The sequence below is a fragment of the Heloderma suspectum genome, chromosome 4 (assembly GCF_057233095.1).
Source record: "Heloderma suspectum isolate Gila_16-S chromosome 4, 16-S_ref, whole genome shotgun sequence".
NCBI lineage: Eukaryota > Metazoa > Chordata > Lepidosauria > Squamata > Helodermatidae > Heloderma > Heloderma suspectum.
Genome location: NC_139461.1, coordinates 171,459,548 through 171,484,489, shown reverse-complemented (window position 1 = coordinate 171,484,489; position 24,942 = coordinate 171,459,548). Strand labels below are relative to the sequence as shown.

The 24,942-nt window shown below is 45.3% G+C and overlaps 1 protein-coding gene across 1 annotated transcript in view; it reads right to left on the bottom strand.

Moving 5' to 3' along the window:
* The window catches only part of QSOX1 (quiescin sulfhydryl oxidase 1), a 93,971-nt gene that overhangs the window by 51,575 nt on the left and 17,454 nt on the right, over positions 1-24,942 (bottom strand). The window contains exon 2 of the mRNA XM_084851280.1: positions 10,935-11,035. Coding sequence (XP_084707406.1) covers positions 10,935-11,035 — 101 coding nt within the window. The remainder of the gene's footprint in view (positions 1-10,934; positions 11,036-24,942) is intronic.

The following is a 24,942-nucleotide window of genomic DNA, read 5'->3' as shown; positions in this document are numbered from 1 at the left end:
AAGCTGCTATTTGCCCTGTACGGCAAAACAAGCAGGTACAAGTATGATTTTGCCCTGTAAGGCAGGGGTAGGCAGAAGGTAGATCCATATCTACTGATAGATCTCTGGGTGATTTGCAGTAGATTGACAAGGATTTCTGACTCCCAACTGTTTCACAATAGCAGTGACAAAATGACTCCTTCCGCACCCTGAATTATACGGCTGAAATGAGGAAAGCTGGGACTAACGAGGAGTGGATTTTTGTGCAGAAAGATCGTGAGCGCCTTTAAGTTCTGGTCCCCCAAACAAATTCCTAGGCTTGGAATTCTGTAACTCAAAAGCACCTGGGAAATCAATGTGGAAAATGGCTTGGGAAGCCACCACGGACAGACACGGCTCTCCTTTTGAGAACATTGCCTTCCACGTGTAGAGGGTGATGGAAATGCATGAGGGGGCGAGCTAGCATGCTCCCCCTCCCGGCATGTTTATCCTACACAGATGAGGAACACCTGACTAGGGCTAGAGTGTATGCCTTTTGCACCAGGCTGAGACTAGATGTCAGGGTTGCAGGAAAAACCAAGTAGATCCTGCAAGCCTGAAGGCTGACCACCCCTGCTCTAAGGCAATTAGCAACTGGGGGGAGGGGGCTTTTAAATGAGAGGAAAGGGCATGTGGAAAAGGCAAACCACCCCTTCCGCAGCACTATAGTCCCACCCCAAATCCCATGGCTGCTAGTAACACGTAAAAAGGAATCGCATAACATTAAAAATTGGTGCCTTCGTTCTTTCTTTCTTTCTTTCTTCCTTCCTTCCTTCCTTCCATCCATCCATCCATCCATAACTGCCCATCTGACTGGTCACCCAGCCACTCTGGGCGATGTACAACAATAAAAACAGTTTATACAATAAAATTCAACATTAAAAACATCGCATTTCTAAAATTACCCTAGCCCACCCCAAATGCCTGCCTGAACAACCATGATTTTAATGCGTGCTGGAAGCTCATTAAAGAGGGGGCATGGCATGGCGGAGTTTCCTAGGGAGGGAGTTCCACAGAGTGGGGGCCACCACAGAGAAGGCCCTCTCCCTCATCCTCACCAGCCTAGCTGTCCTGGCTGATGGGACAGAGAGAAGGCCATCCGAGGCTGATCTTGTTGAGCGGCCTATCTGGTGTTGCTGAAGGCGCTCCTTGAGATAGGCAAACCATATAGGGTTTTAAAGGTCAAAACCAACACCTTGAATTTGGCCTGGAAAACAACTGGTAGCCAGTGCAGCTCCTTCAGCACTGGAGTGATGTGATCTCGCCGGCGGCTGCCTTTAATCAGGCAAGCTGCCGCGTTCTGTACCAGCTGCAGCTTCCGAACCGTCTTCAAGGGTAACCCCACGTAGAGCACATTACAGTAGTCTAAACGAGAGGAGACCAGGGCATGTACTGCCGATGGGAGCAGATGGTCGGGAAGGTAGGGGTGCAGCCGCCGTATCAGATGGTACAGTGCTGTCCGGCTCACAGCTGACACCTGAGCCTCCATGGACAGCTGGGAGTCTAAGATAACTGTTCTCCTTTCCCCTTCCCATCCCCTTTTCCAACGGTGCCATGTCTTCTTAGATTGTAAGCCTGCTGGCAAGGACTGTCTTGTTTGTATTGATCTGGGAGCCTCTCTAGGAACCTTTCTGGCTGAAGTGCAGTGTAAAAATGCTTTAAATAACAAACAGTTCCACCCTGAAACTCCACTTAGAAGCTTAGTAGAAATTCCCAGCAAGTATTAAGATTCTTTTCCATAATCATGAGGCTGCAAGCTCACTGTTTTACTTTAGATGTTATAGATGCAAATAGAGATTCTAGATTCTGCCTTGAAGGCAATGTTTTGTGCTGCACATTGAAGATTCCCAGATTCCATACAGAACATCCCTGTCTATGTGTACATATCACTGCAGCATCCTATACCACTCAGAGAAGGGAAAGCAGTGCTACCCCCCACATCCCTTTTTGGAAGGACAGCTTAAGGCACAGAAAAACTATGATTTGCCTAAGAATATACAAGGATGCATGTACTGCACCAAGAAACACATGCTGGAGTCCTGGATGGCTGCCATAACCATTAGGCCTTCCTTTCAACAGATTCCAATTCAAGTATCAGGGGTAAATCACAGTGCCACCAAATTAACACAGCAATTATGACAATGAGCAGTGCTCGGAAGTCTTCAACTCAGATTGCACCGCAGCCATGAAATCAGTGGGCGGCTTTATATAAGCCACTTATTATCTCAGGCTCAGCCTCCTACCTGCAATATCGCCTGCCATACAGGGATGTTGCAAGGATCACTGAAGCAATGGTTAAAGTTCTTTGAGCACTGAGGAAAAGCACAATATAAACCAGAGGTGGGCAACTTGTGGCCCTCCAGATATTTTGGCCTGTAACTCCCATCAGCCCTAGCCAGTATAGCCAATGGTGAAGGATCATGAGAGTGGAGGGCCAAGACATCTGGAAGGCTGCAAGTTGCCACCCCTGATATAAATGCGAAGTCTTACTCATTTGAGGGAGATTCTTTTCTTATGAGAGCAGGGAATGTCTGAATTCAAAACTACCCATTTTCTCCTGAGGTTTTGGAACTTGTCCTGAACTTTTCTAAAGCTTCTAATTTTTCTAACCAGCAATGTACTTAAGGTTCCCACAGGAATGAGCTGCGTTTGTCACTACAAACCAACTGCCTGGGACTTGATAATAAACACAGAGACAGGGAGAGATGCAGGGCTCCGGACAAAAGCAGACAAGGCACAATTATGGCAAGAGTTTGAGACTTTTCAAGCCTGGGTTCAGTTTTATTTATTAAATTTCTCATTCGCCCATCTGGCCGGTCACCTAGGCACTCTGGGTGATGTACAACAGTGCAATTTAAAACAGTAAAATCACACATTAAAACATTGTTTAAAAATACCCTAACCCACTCCAAATGCCTGCCTGAACAACCAAGTTATCAATGCGTGGCGGAAGCTCATTAAAGAGGGGGCATGGCAGAGTTCCCTAGGGAGGGAGTTTCACAGAGCGGGGGCCACCACAGAGAAGACCCTCATCCTCACCAGCCTAGCTGTTCTGGCTGATGGGACAGTTCCATGTTCAACCACAGCCTTCCCTAATCTGGTGTCCTCTAGCCTTGTTGGACTACAACTCCCATCTTCCCCAGCCCAGTGTATGTGATGCGAGCCTCATGTGAAGTACGTACCTGCCGAGGGACCAAGGACTGGATATGAAGCTCTGTCAGCCAAAACAGAGCTGCTTCTTAAAGGAGAGGCTTGGAATGCACTGTCAACTGGTCATTAAACTCTGGTTCACAGATGCGAATGGGGCTCTTCTCCCACCACATAATCCCACTTGTGTATGGAACTGAATAGAGCAGAGGTGGGCAATATGCTCCTCCCTGCCGCAAGGCCATTTCTGAAACTCCCACTATCTCCCTGTGCCGCCGTCGCTGCCAAAATCACCCCCATTTTGCAAGGAAACAAGGCATGTGGGGAACGCATGCCTTGCTTTCGAGCAGAAGCACAGTCCCAGGAGCCTCCTGGAAACATGATTCTACTCGGAAACAAGGTGTGTCCTTCACACACACCTTGTTTCCCTGAAAAATCACTGCAAGTTTTGTTGCCACAGCAAATTCAGCGGGAGTGGGGGCCAGCCCACTGTGGTTAATGTGGCCCCCTGACCCCGGAAGCTGCCCACCTGTCATAGAGAAAATGGAAGTGAATCAGACTCTACAAAGCCAGCAGCCATTTCTGAGGCTGTATTTGCTTCAAAAAAAGCACTGAACAGAGAAAAACAAGAGCAAGCCAATTTGCACATGTGAGCCAACCCCAACTGTTGCTCCATTCTTAGGCCGTAAGTCCTAATGTAAGGTTCCATATGAGAAACCACATTTTGAAGGTATTTTGCATATGAGCCAAACACTTATGCTTCGAAATCTGGGTCAAATGCTATTGAACCCAGACATTCTAATAACCACAGTTCTCCTCAGCTTCTGAAGGCCTGTTCTCTTAATTAAAAACTACTCGCCTAGTCCCCTGTGGCAAGTAAGAATAATCTCCAGGTGGTTAGGCAAGGAAGCTTTTGTAAACCACCAAGGAGTTCGCCTCCTCTCTGCCTCACCTTTCCAGCTACTAACATACTACAAATGGCTAACATTGGTACGTGTGGGCAAACAGGCTAGTAAAAGTTTACAGTAATTTCTGAGGACGTGCTTGCAAGACAGATCTTAAAGGGACAGCATCTTTCAGATTTTAAAAAAGGTTCCAAATGCACCATTATCTAAAGAAACATCATTTGTTTCTTTAGGCCAGGATTAACAGAGGGTGGCAGTTATCAGGAAATGTAGGGACAGTTCCTGCAGCAACATACACTTAACCCTCTTTCCCCTCATCAGCCCTCACTATGAGAGAAATATGGGACCTGGATTCATTACCAAGATGAGGTAGATGAGAAGTGGCCTAAATTAATGGCCAATACCACCAAGCACACTAGCTTCCACCTCCAACAAGTACAGTGACAGTATCATCAAGCAAAGTTATGTTTAAACAGGCAACTCAGGTTAACTCACTTCGCATAGGAGACATAAAGGCCTGGTTCAGGGTTCAAATGTAATGGGAATCAATGTTGTTTTGCTATGTAAATGAGCTCCCCAGGTGACGTCGCCACTACTCCCAGTGGAAAGTCACCCTGATTTCTGTAACAAGGCCAGGACAAATAATTTCACTGAGTGGAAAGAAAGAGGGCTCCATCGGCTGTACCAATTTTATGAGGAGGGTCAACCAATAAAAATGGAGGCTTTAAAAGAAAAGCTGGGCAACGTAACATTGCCCTGGCTTTTGAGTTGCCAACTCCGGTCCTTGTGCTCCCCTATGGTAAAAAATGAGGCCACTAGAAACCTAACTCTGTTTGAAAAATTAAGAGTAGGGAACTTGGGACAGCCCCTTCATGGATCACTGCCTTGTTGTGGCAAAGGGGCTTGTGTAATTCAGTGAAGCCATAAGCTATGCCGTGCAGGGCCACCCAAGATGGACAGGTCATGGTGGAGAGTTCTGACAAAATGTGGTCCACTGGAGAAGGAAATGGCAACCCACTCCAGTATTCTTGCCAAGAAAACCCCATGGAACGTATCACAAGGCAAAAAGATATGACGCCGGAAGATGAGCCCCTCAGGTCGGAAGGCGTCCAATATACTACTGGGGAAGAGCAGAGGGAATTTCCAAGTAGCGCCAGAAACAGTGAAGCGGCTGGGCCAAAGCCAAAAGGACACTCAATTGTGGATGTGTCTGGTTGTCAGGGTGGACATTGAGCCCATAGAATCCCAGAGTAGTTCTGATTCTGAGGAAGAGCAGTCGCTCCTGGGAGAGGAGTGCGCTCCTCTTTTCCAGGACCAACAGCTGACGGAGATTCCTCCCACCAGCATTCCTAATTTAGTTAGCAGTCCAGGGAGTGACAAAGCGCAGATAGCAGACTTGGTGGACGCGCGACGCAGACGCAGAGAGCGGCGCCAGATGGAGGGCGCGGAAAGGAGGCGTAGTGCCAGGTTGGCGCGCAAACAACAGCTGCGCCCAGAGGATCCAAGGGAAAAGGGGAGGGACTCTCCCTAGTCCTTAAGTTCAGGGGTCTGCCAGTAATTCCCTTTCAAACGGGGTCCAAATGTTCCAACTTAGGGCATAGGTACTGTGCTGCTCAGATCTAGTTGCAAACGGTATAGTTGTTAAGTTGTAAAAGAAGAATAAAGCTTTGAAGAAGCTTCAAAGAAGAATAAAGAAGCTTAAAAAATAAAGAAGCTTAAAAGAAGAATAAAGCTGGGTTGTACATCGCCCAGAGTGGCTGGGTGACCAGTCAGATGGGCGATTAATAAATTTAATAAATAAATAAATAAATAAATAAATTGAAAGGAATTCCTTTGTCTGTGTCTGGACTTGGCTACTGGATTAGACTGAGAGAGGCCTCCAAGGAGCCATTGACACTGGTGGTGAAAAGAAAGTCCAATGCTGTAAAGAACAATATTGTTTAGGAACCTGGAATGTAAGATCAATGGATCAAGGTAAGCTGGAGGTGGTCAAACATGAGATGGCAAGATTGAACATCGACATCTTGGGAATCAGCAAACTAAAATGGACAGGCATGGGCGAACACCTTCTAGAACTAACACCAAAAAAAGATGTCCTCTTCATCACAGGGGACTGGAATGCCAAAGTAGGAAGTCAAGAAATCACCGGGATAACAGGCAAGCATGGCCTTGGTGTACAAAATGAAGCAGGACAAAGGCTAACAGAGTTTTGCCAAGAGAACACGCTGATCATAGTGAACACTCTTTTCCAACAGCACAAGAGGCGACTCTATACATGGACATCACCAGATGGTCAATATCGAAATCAGATTGATTATGTCCTTTGCAGCCAAAGATGGAGAAGCTCTATACAGTCAGTAAAAACAAGACCTGGAGCTGACTGTGGCTCAGATCATGAGTGTCAGGAGCGCCTTGGCGGCCTCTTTCAGTCTACTCCAATAGCTAACTCAAGACACAGACAAAAGGATTCTTTTCAAGGCTTTAAACCTTTTACAACTTAATGACTCTTTCAGATGCTAATCACCAGCAGCTAAGCAAGGAACAGCAGAGTAGCCTATGCTCCAGGTTAGGCAGTTGGTCCCCGTTTGAAGGAGAATCACGGGAAGACCCTGAACTTATGGGCTAGGGAGAGTTCCTCCCTCTTTCCCTTGGGTCCTTGGGACGCAACCGTTGCTTGTGCGCCAAACGACGCTACGCCTCCTTTCCGTGCCCTCTAGCTGTCGTCGCTCCTGGCGTCGAGCGTCCAGCAAGCCCCCCTCCCGCACTCTCTCGCTGCCAGGGTCACTATCTATCTCAGGAACGCTGGCAGGAGGAATCTCTGCCAGCTGCTGTGCCTGTGAGAGATGAGCGTGCTCCTCTCCCATGGACTGCTGTTCCTCCTCAGAATCAGAACTGCTCTGGGGTTCTGTCGGCTCAGTTTCCACCCTGACAATGAGCTGCTTCTTGCAAAATTTCAGCTTAAATTGAAGAACGTAGGGAAAGCCACTAAACCATTCAGGTATGACCTAAATCATATCCCTTATGAATATACAGTGGAGGTGAGGAATAGATTTAAGGGATTAGACCTGATAGACAGAGTGCCTGAGGAACTATGGACGGAGGTCCATAACATTGTTCAGGAGGCAGCAACTCAATCCATCCCAAAGAAAAAGAAATGCAAGAAAGCAAAGTGGCTGTCTGATGAGGCTTTACAAGTAGCTGAGGAAAGAAGGGAAGTGAAAAGCAAGGGAGAAAGGGGAAGATATATCCAACTGAATGCAGAGTTCCAGAGAATAGCAAGGAGAGACAAGAAGGCCTTCTTAAATGAACAATGCAAAGAAATCAAGGAAAACAATAGAATGGGAAAGACTAGAGAACTTTTCAAGAAAATCGGAGATCTCAAGGGAACATTTTGTGCAAAGACGGGCATGATAAAGGACAAAGAAGGCAGGGACCTAACAGAAGCAGATGAGATTAAGAAGAGGTGGAAAGAAAGAATACACAGAAGAACTATACAGGAAAGATCTTAATGTCCCTGATAGCCATGATAGTGCGGTCACTGAACTTGAGCTGGACATCCTCGAGAGTGAAGTCAAGTGGGCCTTAGGAAGCATTACTAACAACAAAGCTAGCAGAGATGACAGTATTCCAGCTGAGCTATTTAAAATCTTAAAAGATGATGCTGTTAAAGTGCTGCACTCAATATGCCAACAAATTTGGAACACTCAACAGTGGCCACAAGGCTGGAAAAGGTCAGTTTACATTCCAGTTCCAAAGAAGGGCAATTCCAAAGAGTGTTCAAACTACCATACAATTGCGCTCATTTCACATGCCAGCAAGGTTATGCTCAATATCCTACAAGCTAGGCTTCAGCAGCAAGTGAACCGAGAACTACCGGAAGTACAAGCGGGGTTTCGAAGAGGCAGAGGAACTAGAGATCAAATCGCCAACTTTCGCTGGATCATGGAGAAAGCAAGAGAATCCCAGAAAAATGTCTATTTCTGCTTCATTGGCTACGCTAAAGCCTTTGATTGTGTGGATCACAACAAACTGTGGCAAATTCTTAAAGAGATGGGAGTACCAGACCACCTTACCTATCTCCTGAGAAACCTGTACGAGGGACCAGAAGCAACAGTAAGAACCAGACATGGAACAACCAATTGGTTCAAAATTGGGAAAGGAGTACGAACGACAAGGATGTATATTGTCGCCCTGCTTATTTAACTTATATGCAGAGCACATCATGAGAAACGCCGGGTTGGATGAATCAGAGGTCGGAATTAAGATTGCCAGGAGAATTATCAACAACCTCCGATATGCAGACGATACCACCCTAATGGCAGAAAGCGAAGAGGATCTAAACAGCCTCTTGTTGAGGGTGAAAGAGGAGAGTGCAAAAGCTGGTTTGAAACTCAACATTAAAAAAACTAAGATCATGGCATCTGGCCCCATCACTTCCTGGCATATAGAAGGGGAAGAAATGGAAGCTGTGACAGATTTTATTTTTGGGGGCTCCAAGATCACCGCAGACGGTGACTGTAGCCATGAAATTAAAAGACGCTTGCTCCTTGGGAGGAAAGCTACGGCAAACCTAGACAGCATAGTAAGAAGCAGAGACATAACATTGCCGACAAATATTCGTATAATCAAAGCTATGGTTTTCCCAGTAGTAATGTATGGCTGTGAGAGCTGGACTATAAGGAAGGCGGAGTACCGAAGAATTGATGTTTTCAAACTGTGGTGCTGGAGAAGACCCTTACGAGTCCGCTGGACTGCAAGGAGGTCAAATCAGTCCATCCTAAAGGAAATCAACCCTGAGTGCTCATTGGAAGGACAGATACTGAAGCTGAAGCTCAAATATTTTGGCCACCTAATGCGAAGAGAAAACTCTCTGGAAAAGACCCTGATGCTGGGAAAGATTGAAGGCAAAAGGAGAAGGGGACGGCAGAGGATGAGATGGCTAGATAGCATCACCGATGCAATGAATATGGACTTGAGCACGCTCCAGGAGAGAGCGGAGGACAGGAAGGCCTGGCGTGCTGTGGTCATTGGGGTCGTGAAGAGTCGTACATGACTGAACAACAACAACAACAACAACTTGGGACAGACCCGGGGATTTATTTCTGTAACATGCAAGCCCTTCCTGCATTTTACATTTGATTTAACCACTCCACAAAAAACTTGGTGGGAAACAAACTGGAACTTTAAAGTAGATGACTGTGACTGGCAACAACTGTGGGATAAGCCTCCCTATAAATCAATATCAGCCCCAACTAGAGAGATGTCACTGAAAACAGTCCATGGATGGTATCTGACTCCAAGGCATCTCTCAATTATGACACACTCAGCTTCTCCTCAGTGTTGAAGGGGGTGCCAGGAGTCAGGCACGTACTGGCACATGTGGTAGGATTGTGCAAAAGTCCCACCATTCTGGTGGGCAGTGGCAGCAGACATTGGCCATATTACAAACCTAAATATCCCACATATGACAAGTTTAGCAGTATTAAATTTGTTTATAGGGGACGCCAATGATTTAAATAGTAAGGAGCTCATTTACTTGTAGCTGCCAGATCCACAATAGATAGGTTCTGGAAGGGATTCACCTTCCAGGTATTAGATTATTGGTATGCCATGGGTCTGGCAAATTGCCATAATGGAAAAAAATATCGCACAAGTTGAAGGTGGCCAGGGGTCAAAGCAAACATTCCATCGCATATACGAACAGAACAGAACATCAATATTTGATTCCCTCGCCCTATAAAACATTATGGCTTTTATAAGGAAGAAAACAGATGAAGAATAATCCTGAGTCCGTCTGATAAAACATCTAGTAGCACTGACAAGAATTACCTGTGACCTCTGTACACCCATTAAGATATAACTGTATGGAAAGAAGATGTAATCCTGATGGAATTTGTTTTATTTTAAGTTTCCATTTTGGTTTGGTTTAGTTTTATTTTGCTTTGTTAATATTACTGAAATTCAATTAAAAAAATTGCATTAAAATAGCTATGTAAATGAGCGTGCATAAGCCTCAGGCTCATATGCTCCCAATTTCCTCCCCTTTCACAGACATAAGAAAAGATCAGAAGCATCAACTTCCGCTTCTAAACAAAGCGGATCTCTCAGCAAAACCGCCACTTGGAGCTACGGCTTGGAAGCGCAGAGGGAAAAAGCACTTTAAATTCCATGCTCCAGCTCCAAGCAGCAGCTATGCTGAGAAACTGCTGGGTAGCAGTTGTTGTTGTTTTTTTTTAATGGGGCCGTTCCCTTCGTACTTCTTGACTCAGAGGGGAAATGGGCAGGAACTGTTAGTGCCTCCCTCCCGCCTCCTAGCTTTAGTGCTGCAGTCATAAGTGAAACTTCTGCAAGGAACAGGCTATGGGTTAGATGAACTACATCTAAGAGCCACAGCTGTCTCCTTTACTATCCCTTCGCCTCTCTGCAGGGGTCTTTTTCCTTTCTTTCCCTCTCAACATCACCTCAGTCTCTTATATATCTGTCTCCTCAGAGGCCTACTGTCCCTCATCAGGGATGAAAAACATTCCCCAGCAGGGATCCACCATGCTCTCAGGGTCACACGCACACATCCACCAAAGCCTCACAGCTTGCAGACCAAAGCTACGGAGCCTGTCTTCCCCAACCTGGACTACAAGTCCCATCAGCCCCAGCCAGCATGGCTAATGGTCAGGAAAGCTGGGAGCTGAAGTCCAAAACAGCAGGATGGCACCAGGTCAGGGAAGGCTGCCATAGAGTTATTAGCCAGGAAACACATGTCATCTAAGGTGCATGACATTACAGGCCAATTCCAAAGGATCGAGGTTGACCTAGACTCTGCAGCATCATCCTCAACCTTGCCCTTGCTTATCCCAAGGAAAACTTTACCTTCAAAGTTGGGTAGCCAGTGATTCCAAATTCTGTACATATTTTCTGACTGGACGCCTCAGCACAGTCTAGCACACCCAGCATCACGGCAGGTCTCCAATCTAGAGAGGAAGAAGAGAGAAAAAGACAGCAGGCATTAAAGTCTCTCTATTCTATGAAGAGACTGAGGTGTACGTGAAGTCACAAGGGGGCAGGGAAGGAGGAAGTTAATAAAGAACACTTGTGCTTTCATAGTACAGAAAGTTAAAGAGCACCCAAGGAACACAGACGTTTTTCCAACGGGGTGGGGGGGAATGATTATCATCTACGGGGCTATTTTTAAGTTTCTGGAAGAGACTGGCTGAGCTTCCCTGATGACATAGAACCAAACAGAAGGGTCTCTGGCTACTATTGGCTGAGATGCTCAAGATTCAGGCAGGCAGAAGGGCCCAGGGAAGAAGGGCAAAAAAAGGAAGGAAAAAAAGCAGGATCAGGAGAAAAGAGGAGGCAGGAGCTCAAAAGGAGGTGAAGGAAAGAAGGGTTGAAAGAGGAAGTGGTCCAGAAGAATGAGGGAAAGAGAAGGCCAGAGGATGAAATCAAAGAGAAGATGAAACATGAGACAAGTGGCATAAAGGAGAACTACACACCGTTGGGAACTGCAAAGCTAAGGAAGCGTGAAGTTCACATACTGACTTGAAATCAGTGCCAAAATCTTTGGCTATGTACTTCTAGTTATAATTATTTATATAGGTTCATCAGTATACGTGGTGCACATATTGAAATTGTTTATCACCCAGTGTATAAACTAACCTGTAAAATCTCCATAAGCAGACACACTAATTGCCAACAACTATTACAATAATTCAATATTGAGTCATATAAGGCAGGACCATCATATTTATTAAGATGTTGTTTGTCTGCTGTTGTTACCATTGTGTTGCAAATAAAAAGATTTTAGAAAAAAGATACTTAGGAACCCTGTTCTAATTCACAGAGAAGGTTTGGACCTTCAGCCAACATTTTATAAACCACCACCTACCCAGCCATGATGTGATCTCCCCTGGAAACTCTGTTGAAGGGTGGCATCAAAAGACTTTAAATAAAATAAAAAGGAGAATGTTTGTGTGTGTTGGAAAAATCCACCAACTTCTGGACCCCACCAGTATTATCATGACCTCCTTGATCTTCATAGAATGTAACTGCCCCCAAACAGCTAATTACAAGAAATACAGCACTGCTCTGTACTGTACTTTTAAAACTTCCTGAACTATCAGGATTTGGCTACTGTTAGAGGGAGAATACTTGTCTGGATGGACAAGTTAGCCTGACCCTGTAAGACTGTAGTCATGTATTACCTGTAAGGTGCTCAAGCTGGGATCTCAAGCTGGGAACCAGCTGTTCCCAATTTGAGATCCAACGTGGTACACTACTGAAGCCTCCCCCAACCTGGCATCCTCCAGATGTTTTGGACTACAACTCCCCATCATCCCCAGTCTACATGGGCATGTGAAGTCTGGGTGATGAGAGTTGTAGTCCAACACATCTGGAGGGTACCAAGTTTGGGCAGTTTGTACTGGAGTGTTGGAATACCGCCAGGGGGACCTGGGTTCAAGTCCTTCCTTGGTCATGAAGCTCACTGGGTGACCTTTGCCATCCGTCATTTGCTAATGACCTTTTCATTAGGCTGAAAGAGTCACCATCTTTCAGCCTAACCTACCTACTTCACAAGGTTGTTGATAGAATAAATTGGGGGGAACCATGCGCACAACCCTGAGCTACTTGGAAGAAGGGTGGCATTAAAAATGTAATAATATAATAACAGTAATATATAATAAATTATTATTATTGCTCCAGCAGCAGGACCCAAGTGCTTTATTCTGCACCACTACACTGTGGCTGCTTACCACAGCCATTCTCTGCTCTGGTCTTGGCCTGAGGGTGTTATTGCAGCCATCGTTACAGCAGGAACCAGGTGACACAAGATGCCAATAGAGCTCCACCTGCTACTGACTCTGGTCTGGCTCCTCAAGTGCAGACTGAGTTGCTCTTAGACTATTCATCCCCACATGTTTGCTTAACAACCTGCTTCTCTCCACCATGCCCACCTCCACCCCATTCCACATGACTTGAGATCAATCAAAAGAAGTACCCCGATTTGGCTTGAGTACAAAAAGCACACATTTCAGGCTCTGAAAGTGTTGCCATAGGAAAAAATACTAGGGTTTTACAAAGAGAGCCATTTCCAGACAGCATGCTGCAAATCCTTTGGCTCGGGGGAAACTCCGAGTCGCCACCCTCACAGAGAGCCGGGACATCAGCCAATGAATGTATTAGCTGCTCCGCCCTATGCTTTTGGTACCAGCCACCATGAGAAGAGAATTACATAGCGCACAGCAGCCATTTTTAACATACCATTCCCTGCCACGCCTTGCTTCTTGTTTCATAGAAAAGGGGTGCCTGCCCATGAGTACGTCTGGCCAATAGTCAAGCAATGCAGTCTAGACAACTGTGATGCTTGAGAGGACAGAGTCTGTACACAGACCTACCAGACTAGAGGTCAAATCCCAGCTTAGCCACAGAGTCATTGGGATGGCTTTGGTCATGTCATCAGCACTTGGCCGCAGTTACCCCATCCATAAAATGGCACGAAACAAAATGTTCGTGCAGAGATTTTGAAATTCCACACTTGAGTTCTACAATCACTTAATCAATCTGGACAAACTGATATGCTTCATACAATTTGAAAAATGGTACATTTGGGGGAGAGTCCTTTACACACTTCAGAATTATAGCATTAAGTTGTGCGTATGAAGGGTTGAGACTAAGGGGAAACGGTATATGTGCACACATGCGTACCTGTGGGAAGGGAGGCAACAGGAAGATGGGAAAAGGAAGAACAGCTAGAAGCCACTCCCCTGGCTTTTGGAATTTCCACCCAGATCTCCTCCATGTTGTGTGTGCCACCACAGATTTTTCTCTGCCACCACATGACGGAAATTAACATGACTGAAATTAAATGAAGGCTGAGGGTGGAACCACACATGATGGTGACAAGCTCTGTGTCCTCAGATGTGGGTTACTGGCAAATACCTGTAAAGCTGAGAGAGCAATTTCATGAGGAATAGTGACAGGCAAGAGATAATACCGAACTCTTCCCCCTATCCAGTGCTTCTTTGCCACTATAATGTGCTGTTCCACTATGAAATGCAAAGGACTCTGCTCAAGTAGCTAATGAAAAGTAAAGATAGCTGCGCTGGTCCATGTAAGGGGAAAAAACTGAACCCCCCAGTTGGGCAATACTTGTATTAGTACCAACCAATGTGTCACAAAAAAGTGTGCAAGCTCTCATGTTCTCTACAGTTCTTTCTTGAGTTCATCAGGCTAGGTGGCACAAAAAGCAGAGAATGAGGCAAGAAACAAAAAAAATGGCCAAACTTTAGGGCAGATGTTGTGGCCATGAGGTCCGCATTTCAGAGCCAGTCTCAAGATGGAGATTTGAGACTGACTGAATTAGTTGCTGCAGGCATCAGGTTACGCCTGGGATTCTGGGACAAATGGGCTGGCCCCCATTTCTGAAAACATTGTTTTATTTATTTATTTCTATACCATCAAATAGCCAAAGCTCTCTGGGTGGTTCACAAAATTATTAAACACCATATTCCAAGTTCTGTAATACAATTGGGGCTATACACATATGCAGCGCTCCTGCTTACATCAGAGTTCTTGCGAGGAGAAATGAGAAGGAATATTTTACTCAGCTTAAGCATTAGGGATGATCTCTAAACCTAGAACTGGATATTTTCACCACATTACTCTTGTGCTTTGTCAGCTGTAATGGCTTCCAAGTGCTTTCTGGGAGCACAATTTAAAGAGCCGCTTTTAAGCTTTAAACAGCTTGGGACTAGATTACTGGAAAGCCCACCTCCTCCCACACATACCTATCCAAACCTTAAGCCCTCCTTCAGAGGCCTTGCCAAATGAGGTGAGGCAGATGTCTGCTAGGGAGAGGGCCTATTCAGTGGTGGTACCCCAGCTGTGGAACAGCCTTTCCAGACGGGCTGAGCTGGAACCATCTTCATGGTCTTTTTCAGCACGAGGCAAAACCTTTTTATTCACTTTCAAATAACTTACGTGTTGTTTTAGCCAGCATCTCTCAGTTTAAAAACATGTTTTATAATTGTGCCTTTATCTTTAATTGTTTTATTGTTCCAGACCGTATTTTAATATTGTATTTGTTTGTGAGCCATCCAGAGAACAACTCGTTTGCCTATATTTAACTTCACTGCATTTGTTGACTGCAAAGTTTGCAATGTGTGTTTTTGAGGGGTTGGCAGTAGTCGATAACGCAGGGCTTTGTGAGGCCTAAATGATAGGGATAGCCTGGCCTGTGAAATTAAAAGCCCAGGCTAAAGATTCCATGTACACCTAAAGACCATTTCTGATATCACTTTTAAGAAGCTGGCTCACTGAAATGTTATTTCACCACTACAAGGTGAACATCCACAATTCTGTGCATGGAGATCTTGTGCAGAATCTGAGATTTAGTGCAAGGCAGCTGGAACAGATCCCTGAGAATCTTAGCATAGTGGTTTTGGGGGTATTTTTGAAAATATATAGGCAGGGTCCAGGAAATGCATGGGAATGCAAGGCCTTGTAACTCAACTGCAGTTCAAAACTGTAACTGTACCAAATTACACAATCTGAAAAAAGCGTGCAGAACTGCTTGTTTTGCATATATTTGTGGAACCTCCCCCCTCCAATCAAGCTCTTGAATATGTTTCTGTGCAATTTGAAGGGGGGGGAGTAGAGGTAACAGAGTTAAGAAAGTATAACAAGGCTCAGAATGGACTAACCAGCTCGTGTCACAACTCAAGCCCACACAACGGACTAACTGACTGGTTTCACAACTCAAGCCCACAGCAGTTTCTGCACCTGGGACTTCAGGAAAGTCAGGAAGGAAGTCATAAGAACATAAGAAGAGCCGTGCTGGATCAGACCAAGGATCCATCTAGTCCAGCACTCTGCTCACACAGCGGCCAACCAGCTGCTGACTGGGAACCCACAAACAGGACATGAGTGCAACAGCACCCTCCCACTCATGTTCCCCAGCAACTGGTGTACATAGGCGTACAGCCTCAGGTACTGGAGGTAGAACACAGCCATCAGGACTAGTAGCTACTGATAGCCTTCTCCTCCAGGAATTTGTCTGATATTATCCATTCAGTTGTGTCCGACTTTTGGCAATTCTATGGATCATCTCTCTCCACACATCCCGATCTTGTACTATTTCTTTGAGCTGTTCCATGCTCTGGTTGGTATCAATTTTGATGGTAACTAGCCATCTTGTTCTTTGGTGGCCAGGTTTCCTTTTGCCGCTAACCAATCCGAGCATAATCACTTTTTCTAGCGAGTTCCTCCACATAACCTGGCCATAACCCAGCCATGTACACTTGTGTGCATGCCGGTCCCAAGCCCGGATAAATGGGGAGGGTTGGAGAAAGACCAGGCAACCCACTCCGGAAAAAGCTTGCCAAGAAAATTTTATGGAAATGCTCTCGAAAGGAATTTGTCTAGCCCCTTTTAAAGCCTGTTCTCCACCTGTCAGCTCTAGTCAAAGGAAGGCACTGCAGGGGAGACCAGCCACAGGAGCCTCTGTCCACCAACAGAGCCGGCACCAGGCTCCAGTGTGCCCTGAGCACAGGGTCGCTGATGGCCCCTGCCCCGCAGTCCCATTGTAGCCACCAGCCACTCCCGTCACTGCTTAACCCACCTGCCCACCATCCAGCCAAGCCCCCTTCCCCCTCTACCCAAGCCTCCACATGCCCACAAAGCCCCTCAACCCCCGGACCTTGTTTTGCTTTTTAACTTGGTACAGAGACAGCGGCTCCTCCTCCTCACCTGGCCAGCCCCTGGCAAAGCTATGCTGCACCTGGCTGGCCAAGCTCAGGCCCTGTGTGCAATTTCTAATTTTTTTTTTCTTTTTTACTTACGTTTTTTACTTAGTTACAGGTCCTCTTATGGATCAGTAACTGGTTAAAGAACAGAAAGCAGAGAGCAGGGATAAACGGTACATTCTCCCAATGGAGGGAAGTTAATAGTGGGGTCCCACAGGGATCTGTATTAGGGCCAATGCTTTTCAACCTGTTCATAAATGATCTGGAATTAGGGGTGAGCAGTGAAGTGGCCAAGTTTGCCGATGATACCAAATTATTTAGGGTGGTTAAATCAAAAAGGCATTGTGAAGAGCTCCAAAACGCTCTCTCCAAACTGGGAGAATGGGCAATGTAAGTAAGTGTAAAGTGATACACGTTTGGGCAAAAAATCCCAACTTCAAGTATAGCCCGATGGAATATACTGGTCACTCACTGCTGAGCTAGCAGTGAGTGACCAGGAAAGAGATCTTGGGGTTGTGGTGGACAGATCAATGAAGATGTCAACCCAGTGTGTGGCAGCTGTAAAAAAAAAGAAAAAAAAAGGCAAACTCCATCTTAGGCATAATTAGAAAAGGAATTGAGAATAAAACTGCCAATATCATACTGCCCTTATACAAATCTATGGTGCGGCCACACTTGGAATACTGTGTCCAGTTCTGGTCACCACCCCTAAAAAAAGATATTGTAGAGCTGGAAAAGGTGCAGAAAAGGGAAACTAAAATGATCTAAGGGCTGGAGCATCTCCCCTATTAGGGAAGGTTACAACAGCTGGGATTGTTTAGCTTGGAAAAAGGAGGGTAACAGGAGACATGATAGAGGTCTACAAAATTATGCATGGTGTGGAGAATGTGGATAGGGAGACATTTTTCTTCCTCCCTGAAAATACTAGAACCTAGGGTCATCCTATGAAGCTGATTGGTGGGAGATTCAGGATGGATAAAAGTACTTCTTCACACAGCGCATAGTTAAGCTATGGAATTCTCTACCACAGGATGTAGTAATGACCACCAATTTGGATGTCTTTAAAAGGGTGTTGGACAAATTCATGGAGGAGAAGGCTATCGATGGCTACTAGTCCTGATGGCTATGTGCTCCCTCCAGAGGCAGTGAGCTATGTACACCAGTTGCTGGGGAACATGGGTGGGAGGGTGCTGTTGCATTCATGCCCTGCTTGTGGGTTCCCGGTTGACAGCTGGTTGACCACTGTGTGAACAGAATGCTGGACTAGATAGACCCTTGGTCTGATCCAGCATGGCTCTTACGTTCTTATTGCTCTGTGCCCTCATTGGCAATGTCCCTGTCCCACAAAGACAGTGTCTGATTGATTCAGATCGCTGCTACTCAAAACGTAAGAAAAAATATTGTCTTTTAAGATGAGGTCTCATGTGGCTTGAAGGCTCATCCATGGCACTTTCCAGATGGGTGGGGTGGAGGAAGAAGACGGTGGCAGATTTATGAGCAGGGGCACTGATGTGCCTTTTGAACTGCTGGGCCCTCAACAGCTGCCTGCCAATGCTGACCTATGATGCCAGGCCTGTGCACCAATAAGCCACAGTGGGTCAAGTGATACCTGTATAAGACTACCAGGTTGGGCTCATTTGCTTGTCCGAGCAAGCAAGACACTCTGCTTGTTGTTCATTACACAGGCCACACACCACGTTTGACTTTTGCTGCACCTTTGCCACCAACTTGACAGGAATAGGGCCCGGCCCCATGCAAGGACAAAAGTTCTGCCCTTAAAATATTTCCAGACCACTCCTGCACATTTTCAAATACAGGATTGTGATTATAAAAGTCTAGAATTTTAAAAAAAAATCTTAGGAATTATTATTATTATTATTATTAAATCTTAGGAATGCAGCATTCTCAGTGTTCATAAGCAGAAGACAGGTATCTGCCCTGAAACTGTACCTGCCTCAGGAAGAATAGTAGCAGGCAAGGAAGAGGAAAGGGTAAAAGAGGCTGCAAAGGCAATCACATGTACTTTGGCTTTATTTCAGTTTGGGATGGACTAAATTTTGACTAAGGTTTGCTAAAGGCTTAAAAACCAACATCTGAATGAAAACTGGAATGGACTGAGAGCCCCACTGAAACCAGTCACCAGCTTCCACCGAATACAGGAAGTGTTTCCCACAGAATGGAGCAGAAGCCAGTCATGACTCCCTAGTAGACACGCATCTCCCTTTCCATCTCTGCCACTGATTCAATGGGACCTTGGGCAAATCCCTTCATCTCTATTTGATTTCCTCATTTGCAAAATAGGGGGAAATAAAATGACTTCCTTCTGGTAAAACGGGCTTTGAAGCACGCCACTAGCATGCGTCTTTCTGAATACAACATGTTACTACTCCTCCTTCCCCAGATCATCGTTGACCCAAGGGGCACAGGCAGATGACCAACATCTAGCACTACGTCGGTTTCCGATGGACAAAGCAAGGCCTAGGAAGGCAGAGAGCAGAAAGAGGAAGAAGCCTCAAAATGGTACTAAAAATCCAAAATGTTAATAGAGTTATAAAATGCTGAACGTGTTTCGGTGAAGATGTTCTTTAAGGGGGCACAAGGGAATGGGGAAAAAACATTACTTTTCATTAGCTGCTTGAGCAGAGTCCTTTGAATTTCACAGTGGAACAACACATTATGGTGACAGAAAAGCATTGGATAAGGGAAAGGGTTCAGTATCATCTCCTGCCTGTCACTTTTCTTCATGAAATTGCTCTCATTCAGCTTTACAGGTATTTGCCAGTAACCCACATCTGAGGACAGAGCTTGTTGCCATCATGTTTGGTTCCACCCTCAGCCTTCATTTAATTTCAGTCATGTTTCTGGTCCATGTAGTGGCAGACAGAAATCTGAAAACCTGTGATGGTTTTAGGAAAACACACACAACGTGGAAGAGATCTGGGTGGAAATGCCAAAGGTCAGGGGAGTGGCTTCTAGCTGTTCCTTAACACTTCCTCCTTGTCCCATCTTCCTGTTGCCTCCCTTCCCACAGGTACGCATGTGCATATACCGTTTTCCCTTGGTCTCAACCCTTCATACACCCAGCCTAACATTACCATTCTAAAGTACAATCTTGCAAATTGTATGAAGCATATCAGTTTGTCCAGATTGATTGCATTTGCATAATCTGTTATTATAGAACTGCACAAAAGCCAGGAAACTACTAAACAATTGATTGTTTGGGGAAAGGGGGTGGTCTCAGGGTCCCTCTAGGAAACTCGAATGGCCAGACTCGGCCCCAGGAAGGTCAGGTCCCAATCCCTGAGTGACTTCATGGCCAATATGAGATTTGAACTGGGAGATTTCCCAGCTCATGCTCTTAGCCGCTCACGCTCCACCCATGAAGAGCTAACAGGCCCAAAACCTACAACGCTGGCCCAATCCCCAGTTTGGTCAAAAGAGATGTGGTGGGCCCTGATGTAAAGTTCTCTCCTGAACTCTCTGCTGAAGCCGCTCAGCTTGCAAATACACCAGACCTGCTATTCCAGTTTCTCCAGAGATGGGCACTTGATCCGGATCTGCTAGTCTAGCACCAACAGAAGCTGCAGGGTTCCCCCCTCCCGCTGTCCCAGGATTCAGGCCTGCCAGTGCACTTCACAAATAAGCCCACTGCTTAGGTCACAATCCACCAGGATCTCAGTTAGGAGCAGAAACTGGCACAGAGCAGACAGAATTCAGAGGAGGCAGCAAAGGACGACTGAATAATGAATGACAAGAGCATACTTTCCTCTCTCTCAGCTACCTAATCAGAGATCGAGGCTGGTGTGACAAACACAAACAGCTATGACCCATGTGCTTTATTCCCAGTCCCCCTCTCAAATAGCTTCAAGCTTGAATCCCAAACGGGGGTGCAATGGGAGCTGGAGGGAGAGAAAGGCACTGGACACTGTCTTAAGTTGCAGAGGCTTATCATCTGGTTTATGCTTTCGTGCAACACCCAAGGAGGAAGTGAGAATTTGCAAGTGCTGCAGGAAAACGAAAGCCAAAGGCTCCCAGGCACACAGGACGATTCCACACGAATGAGAAAATCATTTATCCCCCATGGAGAAATTTGGGGAAATGTCACTCAGTCCTCTGAAGCATTAGAAACTGCCTCTGGCAAGGAATTTTGTAACTGAGCTGCCCTATGGGCCCAGCTTATGCAATCGGCAGAATCAAAATTGCATTCTTTTTCCTGGACTGGATAGCACTTCAGGCAACAGGTGGCAGTGAGGCAAGTTCAAACACTTTACCATGAAAAAGGTCAGTTTCCACAGAAAACAAGCATGTCGGGGAGAAGGATCGTCGTCTGCCATGTAGTGGCAATCTGTAAGCCCAGCTACCCAATATATGACAAGGCAGGAGGGTTGGTTCATTATTTTTATTTTTAACCACACTTTTTCCTCCAAGGGGCTCAGCATGATGTACATGGGCATTCTTATTTTATCCCCACAACAACTCTACGAGGTTACAAAGTAGGTTATACAGACAGATAGTCACTGGGCAACGGTAGGCCAGTAAGCTTCATAGCTGAGTGAGGATTTGACTTCAGAATTCCTTAGCCCAAGTCCAACATGGTTCCCACACCACAGTGACAACACACATGCTCTCTAGTGAAGTGAAGTGACCACAGCTGTGCAACACTGACCCCTGCTATTGACAGGCAGCACGGAGCCTCTGGATTGGGCAGGCTAGGTAGAAATATTCACAACCAAAGCATTGTTTTCTGCCTGCTGAACTTGAGGTTCTCACTCAGCCTTCCCCAGCCTGATGGCCTCCAGATGTTTTGGACAACAACTCCCATCAGCCCCACCCAGCATCACCAATGATCATGGATTATGAGAACTGTAGTCTAAAACATCTGGAGGACATCCGGTTGGGGAAGGTTGTTTTGGCTCAAATCTCAGTTCCAGCCCAACTCTGGTCTGGAGATGCTGAGTCTCCACATATTCCAGGTCTGGATTCAAGTTCAGCTGTCCACAGCCAGGCTCTTTTAGAATAAACTGTCCATGTTAAAGTCACTTTTTTTTTATTTTCACGTGAAATGCGCACAAGATAAGACTTGGCAGACTGTTCTCTCTCTCCCTGTACAGCCTCACTTTAAAAGTAGAAGCAATAGCCAGCATTTACAGGAGTTAGTTTTGTGGAGCTTTCCCAGCTCCTGTTTATGAGCCATTGTTGAATGGTAGGGAATGAGCATCTGATTCAGGCAAAGCCCAGGCCGAACTAGGCCCCTTCGGGCCATTTCTGGTGCTTCCGGAAGCGAAGTGGGTTTTCCCTGTGAACGACCAGAACCAAAGCTGGACCCTGCACCATGCTTCATTTGCAATTCAGGCTCTGGAAAGGCAGACAGCATGTCTCCAACCAGAGTGTCTTTTCCTTTTGTTTCTCCAAGCACTTGTGGGGGGTGGGGAGGGGTGGGGAGAGGGGGGGAGGGGGGAGGGGGGTGTTGAGGAACTGACAGGTCCACCTTCTAATCATACTGCATGCTTTACTATGGCCTTTCCAATCACTGCGTTTTGTGGGAGATGGCCATTCTTCCAACACTACCAAACTTCGCCATGAGAAAGGCTTAACACTGGTTTTCAGTTCATCATAACTCCTCGGCCCTCCACTTATCCTTTCTGAAACGCTGCAGGTCTCTTGCCTGGAGACACCTCTATGATGTATGCCATTTTCTTACAAACTGCCCCAAAAAACATGTGGGGAGGGAAGAGGAAGCAAGTCATTCACACACTGCTCTCCAAATGTGAGGGCTCCCCTTCCACGTAAACCACTGCACCTATCCTTCTGAAACTTTGCCATTTTCTTACACAGAAAATAGAACACCTCTATGCTGTCTGTCATTTTTAGAAAAATGGTCCACAAAGAAACATAGGGGGATAAACACTTCCTTTTTTAAAAAAAATGTAAAGGCTGCTCTTGCACAAAAATTCATGCTCCTGTGAAACTTGGCAGGCTCAACCCCCTGAGAAGGGGCAACTGTCCCTTATTCCTTGCCGAATGTAATCAGCAGTTCCCTTAAAAAAAAAAGAAAAAAAGGTGTGTCAACACTGCACCTATTTTTTCTGAAATTTGGCAGAGATAATGCCCTCCTAAAGGGCTACGGTGCTTGCAAATGTCATCCATGTCTGACAAACAGAAAAAAAATGTTATAGCCATTTTTAAAAATTTCCTGTGATAATCAATATTATTATTATTATTATTACATTTATTAATTGCCCATCTGGCTGGTCACCCAGCCACTCTGGGCGATGTACAACATACAATAAAACAGTTTAAAACAATAAAATTCTACAGTAAAAACATTTTCTAAAAATGTTTCAATAGGGGGCATGAAGCTTTGAATTTCCAAATCTTGGCTCGGTTCAGTACCAAATCAACGCAGACAGCTTCCAAATCAGGCAGAGCAAAATCAGGACATTTTCCAAAGTGCTAAACCTTGCAGTTGGTGCACACCTCTACTGAATGAAGGATTTTTCAAATGGATGCTTTTTAAAAAACAAAAAAAACAGCTCTCGGGGTTGAAATGAAACCAGAGGGGAAAAGAAATTTCAGCAACAAGCAAATACCATCTGTGGAGCAGTATGTGCCTAGCTCAAAAGGGTCAAGACCAGCTTGAACACCAGCAAGGAATGAGGACAGGGAAGCTTAGGATGTTTCATCAGAGCCCAGATTTCCTTGTTTTGTTGGCCTTCCAGTGCAAGGAAAGTCCTGACAAGGAAGACAGCTAATTGTACCTGGTCATTCCCACTTAGCAATCCATTCATGATTTATTTATTACTTCTGCAAAAGGTGTCCTTAAATGCAGATGAGACATGCATCACAAAAGGAAAAAAGATTTCCTGTCACTCCTCCCAACAGAAAAGAAAATTTCAACATAGGACAAATCACCAGGAATGAATACATAACTGCAGAGGTACAACACTATGTGAGTTAAGAATGAACACAATGAACATGTCATCAAAAGACCACAGATTTAGGTCAATGAAAGGCCTCATATCCACAGCTCACAAGGCATTAAATGCATTTGCAAGGACCATAAGCCTTACCAAAGGAAAGAGAATCAGAAGGACTGACTCCTGAAAACAAACACTTTTTGACCCCGTTGGTTTGAATGAGAGAGTTAGGGCACAATTCTATGCATGTTTAGACAGAAAAAAGTCCTACAACTCCCAGCATGCTCCAGCCAGCCATGGGAGTTGTAGGATTTTTTTTTCTGTCTATCACACATAGAATCGCACCTTTAATCACTCTTCCCTTCCCCTGAATTGGAATCAATGGAACTCGGAAGTCTTCGTTTTGACTGGCCCATGTTCTAAACTGTAGTTGCAAAGATAACATTAAAAAAAATTTTTTAATGGTACGAGAGACTGGGTAGGAGCAAGCTCAAATTCACTATGTCCTAGCTCTCTGTTTCTAATGCAATATAAATTCCAAGGGCTGATGTAAGTGTTTTGGGACCTGATGATAAAATCTCACAATTATTTTTTTATTCTAAAATAAATGCAACAACCCTGGCTTTGGCCTGCCACATCCATCAAAGTGATGCCAAACTAATGGGCCCAACACACAAGAGAGAATTTCTGCTCAAGTCCCATTGAAACAGATAAACGGTTATAAAACAGGGTGTATATAAATCCCTCACAATGAATGAAAATTTGTTTACATTTATGAGCCCTAAATGGCAAGGCTCAACAAACTTTATAAAACTGCCCACACATTTCCTGAGAGCCCACAGTATTGACCAAGGCTCATACTACCCTGTGCACCAAACGTAAAAAAAAGAAAAAGCTCTCAATGGCATCTCCGTAGAACATCTTCCCCTTTGAGATTCCAAGTCCAAGCAACAGAAAACTTGGAAAGTTGAGAGTTCTATTTCCTGAGGGTGGTATTGCAACCTTTTTAGTATGTGTCATGTTCTATATATTATGGCTAACACCTGATTAGAGAAGTCAATAATGCGATCTTTGAACTGGTTAATTGATTGCAGCTGAATATAAAATACTTCTGAAGAAAAAGGGATCTTCCCTTTGTTTTTAGATTATTTAAGGATGTTTTGTAACAGGCATCATACTAGAAGAGGCACTCCCTCCTGTGTGATTGAAATGTGTTGC